The 12,429-nt window shown below is 57.1% G+C and overlaps 1 protein-coding gene across 1 annotated transcript; it reads left to right on the top strand.

The window, feature by feature from the left end:
• The first annotated feature begins 3,827 nt into the window (after window positions 1–3,827).
• On the top strand, window positions 3,828–10,630 carry LOC144719609 (uncharacterized). Its single transcript, XM_078595690.1, has 2 exons — window positions 3,828–5,287; window positions 10,077–10,630. The coding sequence occupies exons 1-2, from the start codon at window positions 4,016–4,018 to the stop codon at window positions 10,086–10,088; spliced, it is 1,284 nt and encodes a 427-aa protein (XP_078451816.1). The 5' UTR covers window positions 3,828–4,015; the 3' UTR covers window positions 10,089–10,630.
• Window positions 10,631–12,429: the final 1,799 nt, after the last annotated feature.

Genomic DNA, 12,429 nt, shown 5'->3' with positions numbered 1-12,429 from the left:
GCTTTCGCGACCAATATCATCCATAATAAAGATTTGTTGGGTTAAATCGCGTAAATATAAACGTGTCGTTAAACCCGCCACCACCCGACACAGCCAACTAGTAAGGTTTGTCCCGTAAACAAAACGTGCCAATTCGTTACTAGTACGGCACGCCACAGATCATGCCCGTGCTCAGGTCCACGCTGAAGCCGATTTTCCCCTCCGTTCATGCCGACTGCTTCTCTCGACAAAACAAACACGGCCACCGCTTCGGGACGACGTCTTGAGACGAAGTCGTGTTTTATACGCCGCTATAATAATAATAATTCACATCTATTTCTCAGGCGCCTTCCACTTATGTCTCAAGGCGTTATACGTGAATCCAAGTGACATTGCACGCAACTGCCACGGTACAGCTCACGTGCCTGCGGTCTGCCCTCTCCGCTCTCGCGCCCCGAGAGCCTCTCAGCGGCCCTCGCCTCCTCGCCATTCCAAGTCACTCGCGCTTCCTGCTTGCCCACAATTCCTCCGTTGGCCTTTTTTTTTCAAAATCTCTTTTCAAAACGTTATCGCCATTGTCACGTCCCGAGACAAAGCGGTCCATTCGCATCTCTCGCAGAGCAGCACGTCCCTTTTGTGTTCGAGAGAACAGCTCCACTGAAGCAGATAAGGCAGAGCTACCTCTTAGATCCTGGCCAGTGACATCTGGGTCCACACAGGCCAGGGCAGAGACACCGTGCCACCCAATGTGGATCCGCGAATAATGTCCATCGCATGGCAGACTGATATTTTAATTGTCAGAACTGGAATTTTTTTTGGCCAAAATAAGTTTGCAGAACCAGAATTAAGGCAAGGGTTTTCTTGAGTGACGTGGGCCAATACCACCAAGAGGACCCAGTTTGAATCATAGCAGCAGCTCAGCAATTCCAGCTCCTTGGGCCATATTCTGAGCCACCCGGCCACCTCCCACTCGCTAACAGGTTTTTTTTTTAACTCTTTCTGCACTTTCCTCACTTCTGAACCACATCGCGCTCTCAATATTCAGTCGCCTGCTTAGTTGACGGTGAAAAAAAAAAAAGAGCGGGCACGCGTGTGTACGATGACACCCTTATAATATCTCTGCAGTGGCGAGGATTCATGGGCCACTTTGCACTCAATACGACGCTGTGCAGGGCCACAATGACCAGGCCCAGTACCGTGGAGCGCAGTGCGTGAGGTACGAGTGGAAGCGTGGCAAACCGCGAGGCAAACCGGAGCTTTCCCCTCACTCCACGTTCTCCTCTCCACAACAAAAAGGGCAGAAGCAATGGAGGGGAGCACCTCCCCTTCATGGGCTTGTGGGAGGTGGGGGGGTTGGGAGCGGTGGCGCGGCAGTTTGCGCACTTTGCTACGAACCTGACGCCCCGAGTTCGATTCCCACTTCCGGCCGCTTACACCAGTGACGATTATCTGAACCGGTCCTGGGCCTCCCTTAGGTCGACTCGCCCTCAAATTAGTACCCGGCGCGATGTGTTCAGAACGTTCGTTTTTGCTGATGTTGCTAATGGGTTTGTCCATGAAGCCATCCAGATATAAAAACATAGACATAACTTAAACCGAGAGGATGGATTCAAATTGAGCAATCATTGGAAGGATGTAATTAACCAAGTTAAATTTTAGCTGCCGTGCAGTTTACTGCTAGACAGCCAGTTGAGATTTATTTTCATAATCATATCCATATTCCCAGTCTGTTACCCCCAGCTTCACACACTATCATCACCATTAGCTCACGTTTTTCATCTTACCCCCCCACCCCCCCGGCAGCATAACAAAAGGCTGCATAATCTTCGCTTTCTTATCTACTTCCGCCCCCTGCATCACAAAGCTTCAGTTTGAACTCCATGTTTTGCCTCCCAGCGTCCGTTGCTTTCACAACGTTGCCTCCCAGTCCACAGCCCGCCCACACACTCACCATGGCCCCTCCCTCCATCCCCCGCGACTATATAATTCCTCGTCACAGCCATCTCTCAGACACACTTAAGCGGTTGTGCTTTCGCTACGTTGTCCCCACCTGAAGAAGGACACTTGTGTTGCGCCAGAAACGTCGTGATTTATTTTAGTTGTTTTCATACATTTTATTAGATTTTTTACCTACGTGACTTTACCGAAAAAAACCCCAAAGAGTATGAACCACAGCAATGATTACGTTTGGTTTTGCATTTTTATAGTTTTGCGTCGAACTGGGACGCATTTATAAAATAGACAAGGCCCTTGCCTCGCAATATCTGGCGGCTCACCGGCATTGGTTGAAGCGAGCCTGACAGCTGATGAGACGTTGAAAGTCGAAATTGGTCCAGAGCTTTGTCTTCGTTGAACCAATGCTGCTACATATGTTTTCGTAAAGGTCGTGTGACCGATGCGACATATTTTTTTACGCGGAGGGACAGATATGGGAAGGAGGCATATTATCGGCTCCTCGGTTAATTCATGACTGCATATCTGTGACCCCATCTCCCGCCAGAGCGCCACGGCATGCACTGGATTTACGGGAGAGCGCAAAACTGCAGAGATCTTCTAGTTTAGGACGGCGTGATTTCCGGCGAATCATAAAAATAAAAATCCCCAAGGGACTCCTTGGCATCTACGCCGAATGGCGCAGACGTGGATAAGGGCGGTGCGGCTCGTGACTGCCGATCATCGATTCTACAATCGGGTCGTTTCGGCATCGTTAGCAAATGTTCGGGCGACGTCACGTGGACGAGAGAACAAACAGTGACGGGACTCTTGGCACCGCTGCGCTCTGTTCAGGCTGGAGTCTCAGTGCTTGTCGGGGAAATCTTATCGGTCTCAATTGAATTACATCGCACCCAAGCGTTTTCGGCGAGCTTCGGACAATCGGGCCGTTGCTCCGTTGGAAACGCGCACACGGGATTGTCGCAGCTAACGGAGACGTGGGGATCTCTCGGTCTCTCAAGCGCTCCCCCCCCACCCCGTGTCCTTCAGGAAGGTTGGCGAAGCCGTTGCGCCGACGCCGTTGACGCGCACCCCGACGTGGCCGCACGCACGATGGAGCAGCCTCCATCTCCCTCACGGCTCGAGCCGGGCAAAGAAAACCAAGCCAAGACCACGGGGGCCACTGAAGCACAGAGGGGGACCCTCATGCGAGTCATTCACCCCGGTTCTTAACAACTGCTTCTTCTTGTTGTTGTTGTCGTTGTTGTGTTTCGTCTGTTGCCCTTTGCCCGCACCTCCGATTAGCACGGTGCGAAAGAAGTTCAACATACTGTAATCCGAGCCACGGGTCTCTGCCGAGCTACACTGAGCCTCTTTGCACTGTAGAAAAAGACAAAAAAAAGTAGCCTTAACAGACTGTTGGGGCAAGTGTTGTTAGCGAGCACTTATGAATTCCGGCACGACACAGGAGGGGGTGTGTAGCAACTACGCCCGACTGCCTTTGTCTCCCCAGTGGCGATGGTTTTACACACCGCACCAGGTAATCATTTAAGGCTGAGTCGACCCAGGCGAGGCCTGGGAATCAGTTCAGCTTTTTAAATGAGTCCGAACTGTTAAAGTGTCCTGGCTTGTTTGGGAAGTTGGGACTGTGCTCTGACACGTGCAGTAGGAATAGTAGCAGGCCTCGTGGACTCAATTCCTTGTTGTGATAACTATTGTTCTTGTGTTTTGGTGCCATTTCTAAATTTGTTTATTCATGTTGGATTTTGCTTGGACATGGGGTTTTCATTTGCTTGGCAGAGGCTGTATATGGGATTTGGTCCTGATAACAGGTCCCTGCGGGGTGGGCTGGTAGGAACGAATAACCAAATAATATAAACATGTGTAGGGGTGTCAGGGGAAGGATTCCCACCAATAGATGGGTTAGGGGGAGGGGTGATCGAGGTGATATAAGGGGAGAACGGGCGGGAAAGGGGGGCCTTTGGCGGGAACGGGATTGGGACGGCTGGCGACAGGTGTGAATGGAAGGAAAGGAATAAAGGACGAGACCCCTGCAATCTCGTGTCGGCTCCTCTCTACATTTGGTGGCAGCGGTGGGATCCTAATGGCTACAAAGAAGAATCCTCGCGGGAGGGAGCCGAGGGAGGAGGAAGCAGGGGCCGGGGATCCTTCACATCCTGGGCAACAAGGGGGCCTGCTGTCAGAAGCAGCAGAAGGGGGCCCGGATCGCCTGGAGGATCGCATGGAGGACCGCATGGCCCGCGTGGAGAGGGCGCTCCAGGAGCTCTTGCAGAGGCTCCCTATGGGGGGCCCGCCGGCACCGGGACCCCCACCCCCACGCGTACTACGGGAGGAGAGGCCACGGGAACCGGACGCCGACCAGCCGGCCGGGCAGGAGCCGCAACCAACCTCGTCACGCCAGCCGCCGCCGCTCCCGCCAAAACCCCCAGGGCTAAACACCCAACACGGAGAGCAGGTGGCCGGACGGCCGCGTCGGCTGGGGCCCGTCGACAAGTTTGTGGCTGAGGAAGAAGATTGGGAGGAGTTTGTCCGCCGATTCGAGGCTGCCTTCCACGCTCTCGAGTGGACAGACGAAGAGGCCCTACGAGCGCTGCCATCTGTTCTGGGCAAAGAAGCACTCTCCTCTTACACCTCCCTTCCCTCGCACAGCAAGTCCACGCTACAGGCGGCCTACGAGGCTTTGGGGGAGATCTATTGCCCGGCGGAAGGAGCCTTTAAACGGTTCCAGGATCGCCAGCGAGGGGCTAAAGAATCCCCTTTAGCCTACAGGGGGGCGCTGCTCGTGTTGGCGAGGAGAGCTTTCCCTCGCCTGGCCGAAGAAGCGCTCGAGGACCTCGTGGTCGAGCACCTCATCGCCTACGCTTGCCGCGCCGGCGTTGTAATGCCCGTAGTGACGCCGGAAGAACGCACCTCGCTGTGGGCTGCCCGGACCATCCAAGCCCACGAGCAGGTCATGGGCCGGGCGCCACCCGTGGGCCCGGTGGCTGGCGCGGCGGGGGGGAACAGCCCAGCCGTTGCCGCGGCGCTACTTGGTCCAGCGACACTAACCGCCGAACCTGCACCGTCACCACAGGCTGCCGGTGGGGCATCTGGGGACGGACCGCCGACGTCTGAGACGGAGCCATCGCTGCGGGAGGTGTACGCGGCGATCCGGGGACTGGCGGAGCAGAGGGACCAACCGCCGCGTCGCTGGCAGCCGCCTCTACAACATCGCGCCGAGCCCCCCCGACGCAACGCCCCGTGGGTCTGCCACCGTTGTGGTCGCGAGGGGCATGTGGCGAGGGGGTGCCGCACGGAGCCGGAGGCCGCCAACGTCACCTGGAACCTGCCGGGGCCGAACGCCGACAGGAGCCAGGCGAGTGACGCCGTCCCACCCGGCCTCTCGGGCGGGCCGGGTAATTACACTTCCGACGCCGCGAACTCACCGGGAGTCTCCTCGGGGTGGGCGCCGGTGGTGTCGTTTCCCGGTCCCCGCTGTTCTGGTCGGGGGAAGGGGATAGCGCCGGGGCCTGTGGTCGCATCGCGACCCGGAGTGGCGTCGCGAACGGACGTGACGTTGCGTCCGGAAGTGACGTCGCGGTCGGAAGTGGTGTCGCGGATCGCGCCGGGAATTGCGCCGGGGCCGTGGACCGCGCCTGGAATCGCGCCGGGGCCAGGGACCGCGTCGGGGATCGCGCCGAGGCCGGGGACCGCGCCGGGAGTCGCGCCGACGCCGGGAGGGACGTCGCGGACGGAGGTGACGTCGCGGGCGGAGGTGACGTCGCGGGCGGAAGTGACGTCGCGGCCGGCAGCGACGTCGATGCCGGGCGTGACGTCGCGCGCGGGCGGGGTTTCGCGGGCGGGCGTGGGTTCGCGGGCGGGCGTGACGTCGCGGGTGGGCGTGGTTTCGCGGGCGGGCGGGGTTTCGCGGGCGGGCGTGACGTCGCGGGTGGGCGTGGTTTCGCGGGCGGGCGTGGGTTCGCGGGCGGGCGTGACGTCACCGGCGGGCGTGACGTCACCAGTTACCTGCAACGCCGGCGAGTTGCCAGGGGCAACGGCCCGGGGGCGGAGGCAGCCCACACGATTGACATTGCGCCCTGGAGCAATTCCACGACCCGCCTCACCACCGCTTTGCGACAGAGCGAGACGGAACCAGGGGGACCACGCCCCCGTGACAAAGGAAAGAGAGGGGCTCACGGGAAGGCCCACCCCCCAGTCCCCACCGCCCCCTGCAATGGGGGGGCCCCCGGGGGGGCCCCCCCACACCACAAGGGGGGCCCATCCTACGTCACCTAGGGGGGGCAATTTGCACTACATAGAGAGCCCAGCCCGCAACCCAGGGGTAAGCCCACACTATGTAACAAGGGCGCGTTCACCCTGCTGGGACGCACTCCAAAGGGAGGAACCCCATCTTCAGTCCATCCACACCCATCCCCCATCATTTCACCATGCACCACAGGATAACGAGACGCCGCCTGGTCAGTGGCCGGACTCAGCCACACAATGGAGGAAGCTGGCAAGGCGGGTGGTAGCGGCCACGTCAGGAACCTCGGTCCTGGTCGGTGAAATCGCGGGAGTGTCGGCACGTATCTTGGTCGATACGGGGGCATCAGCCACGATCATCTCGAGCACCATGCATGAGATGCTGCCGGATAAAATCCGACCTTTAGTCCCCGTCAAGACAACGTTCATTGCAGCAAATGGAGGCAGCATGGGCTTCCTGGGCCAGGTTGAAGCCCCGATACAGATTGGGCAGCTTTCGGTAGCAGGACCCATCCTTGTCTCCGCAACGTTGCCCGTACCCTGCCTGTTGGGGACGGACTTTCTGAGGCGGATGCCAATGAAAATCGATCTGGCCAATGGGCGGGTGGAAGTCCAGGGAACGCATCTCCATTTCCTAAAGGCGGAGGGGGCCAGCCGGGGTGTACCCTACGTGCAGGCTCTGGTCAGTAAGTCTGTCTCCATTCCCCCGGCAGCCCAGATGCTGGTTCCGCTGCAATATCGGTCCCCCCTCGTGACAGCCCGACCAGACTCACCCATCCTGGTGTCTCCGGCGTCAGCGGCCATGGATCGTCATGCGCTGGTGGGGGCCGAAACTATTGTACAGAGGAACCAGCATCTGTTCATTCAGGTGCTGAACACCTCCGATAGAACAGCGACGGTGCAGGAGGGAACAGTTCTGGCCCACGTTAGTCCCTTGTCACTAGGAGCCCCAGGGACAGAGCCCGAGCTTGTAGGCAGCATCGGCCAGTCCGAGGACAGAGGGGCCAAATCGTGGATGGACCAGCTGGCGGGGCCTGAGCCGGGATTGCCGCCCGACCAGAAACAGCAGCTGCACTCGTTATTGCAGGAGTTCTCGGACGTGTTCAGCCGGGGACCGTTCGACCTAGGGCGCACAAATCTGTCACAGCACCACATCAACACGGGAGATGCCGCACCCCTGCGCCAAAACACATATAGAATGAGCCCAATGGAAAAAGGGCACATTCAACAAGCGGTGCAGGAGATGCTGCGGGCCGACATAATTTCTCCATCCTCGAGTCCCTGGGGGGCACCGGTGGTCCTAGTCAAGAAGTCAGATGGGTCACTGAGATTCTGTGTGGACTTCCGACGCCTCAATGCCGTCACGCTGGCCGACGCATATCCCCTACCACGTATCGACGACTCATTGGATGCACTGGCGGGAGCAAAATTTTTCAGTACGCTGGATTTGTTGTCCGGGTTCTGGCAGGTCCCACTAGACGCGGACTCCCGGCCTAAAACAGCATTCCGGACACCACAGGGCCTGTTCGAGTTCAACTGCCTGCCTATGGGCCTCCAGACGGCGCCGGCAACGTTCCAACGCATAATGGAGTTGGCCTTGGCAGGCCTCCAATGGGAAACGTGCCTCATCTACCTGGACGACGTCATTGTTTTCAGCCGATCATTCGAGGAACACATTGACCGATTGCGTCAGGTGTTCCTGCGGTTCCGGAACGCGAACTTGAAGCTCAAGCCGTCGAAGTGCCACCTTATGCAGTCGTCGGTACGCTACTTGGGCCACGTCGTCAGTGAGTCGGGAGTGGCTACAGACCCGGAAAAGACGGCCTGCGTGAGGGCCTGGGCTGTTCCCACAACGGTTCCGGAGGTACGCCGGTTTGTGGGTTTCGTTTCTTACTACCGCCGGTTTGTGCCCAACTTCGCAACCATTGCCAAGCCCTTGCACGTGTTGACGGCGAAGAACCAGAGGTTTTATTGGGGCCCTCTGGAGGAAGAGGCATTCCAGCAGCTGCGCTCACGTCTGACAGATGCACCACCATTGGCCTTTCCGGATTTTGGCCTCCCCTTTATCCTGGACACGGACGCCAGCGATGTGGGCATCGGCAGTGTTTTGTCGCAAGTCCAGCAGGGTCGGGAGGTGGTTATCGCCTATGGTAGTCGCGTGCTTTCATCAGCGGAGCAGCGCTACTGCGTCACACGTAGGGAACTCCTGGCAGTCGTTCACTTTGTGCAGCAATTCCGACCCTACCTGTATGGTCGCAAATTTACGGTCCGCACTGACCACGCGGCCTTGCAGTATTCGCTCCGCATCGACCAGCCTTCGGGCCAGCTGGCCAGATGGATAGAACGCCTGCAGGAGTACAGGTACCAAGTAGTGCATCGCAAAGGGACCAGACATGCCAACGCAGACGCATTGTCCCGACTGGTGCCCCAGGGCCCTTGTGCATGCACCACAGGCGGGGCACGCTGCAAGGAGGCGAGGCCGGAGGGGACGGTCATCGCTCCTGTACGCACGGCGGAGGGCGCACAGGGTGAGGTCCAGCTGACCGACCACGACCTGGGGCTGACCTTGGACGATTGGAGACGGCTACAGCTGGAGGAAGCCCCACTGCGAACACTACGCGCCTCAGCAGAGGCAGGGGGGGAGGAGTACATCGTATGGGAGGATCTCCTCATGCGATGGGACCCGACAGGGCGCCGGCGATGCCTGGTAGTTCCGGAGTCGCTGCGTCAACAATTGGTTATGGACGTACACGGCCGCCAGCTGCTGCACCTGGCAGGGCGGAAGACACTGCACACATTACAGGGTCGGTACTTTTGGCCAGGTATGACCGCTGACGTGCATCGATGGGTCGCTACCTGCGTCGAATGTGCGCGGCGAAAGCCGCCACCCCGGGTAAGCCGGGCGCCCCTACAGCCCATCACGGTGACCAGGGTCAACGAATTGGTTGCGTTGGACATCTTGGGACCGCTGCCGGTCACGCCACGGGGAAATAAATACCTGTTGGTCGGAGTCGAGTACTGCACGAGGTGGCCGATGGCGTGGGCCCTCCCGGACCAAACGGCACAGACCATCGCCGATGCCTTCGTGGGAGGCTATGTCCTTGATAAGGGGGCACCGGAGCGGTTGCTCACGGATCAGGGCAGGAATTTCTCCTCACAGCTATTGAAGGACGTCTGCTCTATCCTGGGCACTAAAAAGGTCCGAACATCTCCATATCATCCCCAGACCGATGGGATGGTAGAGCGGCTTAACCGCACCATAGCGGCCATGCTGTCCCAAGTGGTGGACGAAAACCATTCCGACTGGGACCTCCACATTCCATCGGTCTTAGCGGCGTACAGGGTGGCCCCACACGCGGCGACGGGGTTCTCGCCGTTTTTCCTGATGTACGGACGGGATCCCGTTCCGCCTATTGAGGTGCAGCTGACGGACATTCCGGCAAGAGCCGACGCATGGCCGAAGGCACTAAAGACCTCCCTCATTTATTTGAGAGAGGCCCGCCAAGCAGCCGAGGCCGCATCGGCCGCGAGCCAAGAGAGTAATGTACGGATACGGGAGAGGACAGTGACAGCCAAGCCCTTTAAAGTTGGGGACCAGGCATGGCTACACTGTCCTCAGGTGCCGGTTGGCCTCTCACCAAAGCTGCACCGACCCTGGAAAGGGCCGGTCGAGGTCATCAAAGCACTCCGACCGCAGTGCGTCCAGGTCCAACTGGGTAAGCGACGATGGTTTGTACACCCCACCCGCCTTAAGCCATACATCTCTCCACCGTCATCTTCACCAACATCACCACCAACATCACTGCCAACATCATCATCATCCCTACCCAGGCCAAGGTCGCCGACCACCACGCGCCGACCGGCAGGGGGTTCGGTGCCCTGTGTTCCCTTGTCACCTACAGCACCCCATGTGAGGCCTGACGGAGCGGCGGCACGAGCGGGGGCCGGAGAGACAGCGGCGCCAGGCAAGGCGACACCGGCACCACCGAACCAGGGACCGCGACGAGAGGGCCTTCGAAGGAGGGGGCCGCCACGGTCATCTGCTGCCTGTGGATGTCCGGGCTGTTACGGGATGCTGGCTGGAGACCTGGGCAGGCCGCGCAATTGATTTGTTGTGTTATATTGCATTGTAGGGTTGTGGGGGGGGGTAAGGGCTGTCGTCACTGTCAGTGGTGGGAGGCATGGGGAGACTTAAATGGTCCATGGGGGAGGCAGAACCGAGGACGGTTATTTTTTTCTCCGGGGGGGGGGGGTGATGTAGGGGTGTCAGGGGAAGGATTCCCACCAATAGATGGGTTAGGGGGAGGGGTGATCGAGGTGATATAAGGGGAGAACGGGCGGGAAAGGGGGGCCTTTGGCGGGAACGGGATTGGGACGGCTGGCGACAGGTGTGAATGGAAGGAAAGGAATAAAGGACGAGACCCCTGCAATCTCGTGTCGGCTCCTCTCTACACATGTATTATTACACTTGTTTAGCCAGGAAAGCCTCACTGAGTGTAAAGGTTTTTGTAGGGTCCTGCCAAGTGTTTGCAGTAGGGGGCGATGTTGCTACACCTAATCGGACGATACGAAGGGAGAGTTTGAGGCCTAGTTCTAGGCTTTAGGCCTAGCTGTAGGCTTTAGGCCGCTGTGAGTAAATTTTTAATTTAAATGTTTTAATTATTAATGTAAAAGCTTTAAATGTAAATGTTTTTATTAAAAAAAAAACATCAGGGAATGTAACATTGTTAAACATTAACTCCCTTTCACACACGCGGGGGTACGATACGAAGGGAGAGTTTGAGGCCTAGTTCTAGGCTTTAGGCCTAGCTGTAGGCTTTAGGCCGCTGTGAGTAAATTTTTAATTTAAATGTTTTAATTAAAAGCTATCTCAGGGAATTATAAGGGAATGTTACACTTGTTTAGCCAGGAAAGCGTCACTGAGTCTAAAGGTTTTTGTAGGGTCCTGCCAAGTGTTTGCATTAGGGGGCGATGTTGCTACACGGACGGACGGACGGATGGACGGACGATATAATCTATTGTAGGCTGGTTCACTTCGTTCCTACCAGTATTACCTACAATTATCACCCAGAAATCTCTGTCCGTCCCGCGCGTGACGTCACTCCACATGAAGCCCAGCCCCCTCTCATTAATATTCATGAGTGGATGGATTTTTACACGAACGCAGAGGAAGGTCGAGCTGAATTAAATAATTCATTACGCAAAGTCGCTTCAAGACGTTTCTTTGCAGAAAGTGACGGTAAAAAATAAATATACGCAACACAGTGCTACATCCGTGCGTGACGTCACTGCAAAAGAGCCCCCCCCCCCCCCCTTCATTAATATTCATGCCCGCGTGGAGATTTACACTAACGCACAAGAAGGTCGTGCACTCCACATGCCGCACCCCTCACCTCATTGATAATCATGAGTGGGTGACGTCACTCCACTGCCGCACCCCTCCACAACAACCATGAGGGGGTGACGTCACTCACATGCCGCACCCCTCCCCAATAACCATTAGCGGGTGACATCCCTCCACATGGGGCAACCCCCCCCCCCCCTCATTAATAATTATGAGCTGAACAATTTTTCTCTTGAATATTTCAGATTTACTGCAATATACACCCGTCCTTGGATGGGCAAAAAAGCTAGCACAATTAATACGCAGTGTTATGGGATGCTATTAGCAATGAGTAGTATCATTATTAAACGCGAATGTGAGAACGGCCCGATGTGGTCATCACACCAACAGCACGGCTGTAGGCGACGCCTCTGGTGCTATTTAAGAACCAAAGATGCCAAAGCCTCACCCAACCTTGGCGCCAACGAGGCACGATCCACAGATACATGAGAGCAATAGACACGGCGCCAAGGGAAGCCTCTGACTTTTGAGTCCAGAGTGGCGGTGGGTTTTTATTGGCCTGATATAATACAAATGAGCAATTGGCAAGGAAATTGCACATTTGCTTATGGATTACGAATGAGGGCCTCTGTGTAGATGGCAGAGTGACGGAAACAGGACGCAGCACGAGAAAGGCACACAGAGGCACGTGGCAAGAAGTGTCACTGAGGCACAGAGGAAATTGTGGGGCCTCTAAAGAAGTGGGAGGGGCTGTGGCATTGGGAAAAGGGAGAGAGCTTCGTCCGTTTACAAACGCATGTTGCCACAAATGAAGCACAACACCTCGCTGATCTCGTCAAGGAACATAAACCATCGTCCACGCGAACTCCGGTCATCCTCGCAGCAGCTTTTGACTTGTCATCGAACAAAAA

Source organism: Lampetra planeri, chromosome 6 (genome assembly GCF_965212315.1).
Source record: "Lampetra planeri chromosome 6, kcLamPlan1.2.h2, whole genome shotgun sequence".
In the NCBI taxonomy this organism is placed as follows: Eukaryota; Metazoa; Chordata; class Hyperoartia; order Petromyzontiformes; family Petromyzontidae; genus Lampetra; species Lampetra planeri.
Note: the sequence above shows the minus strand (reverse complement) of the source record. Positions and strands in the feature narration are given on the sequence as shown.

What these genes read in the sequence shown, in the direction of transcription:
- LOC144719609 (XM_078595690.1), top strand. Translation starts at nt 4,016, where the DNA reads ATGGCTACAAAGAAGAATCCTCGCGGGAGGGAGCCGAGGGAGGAGGAA.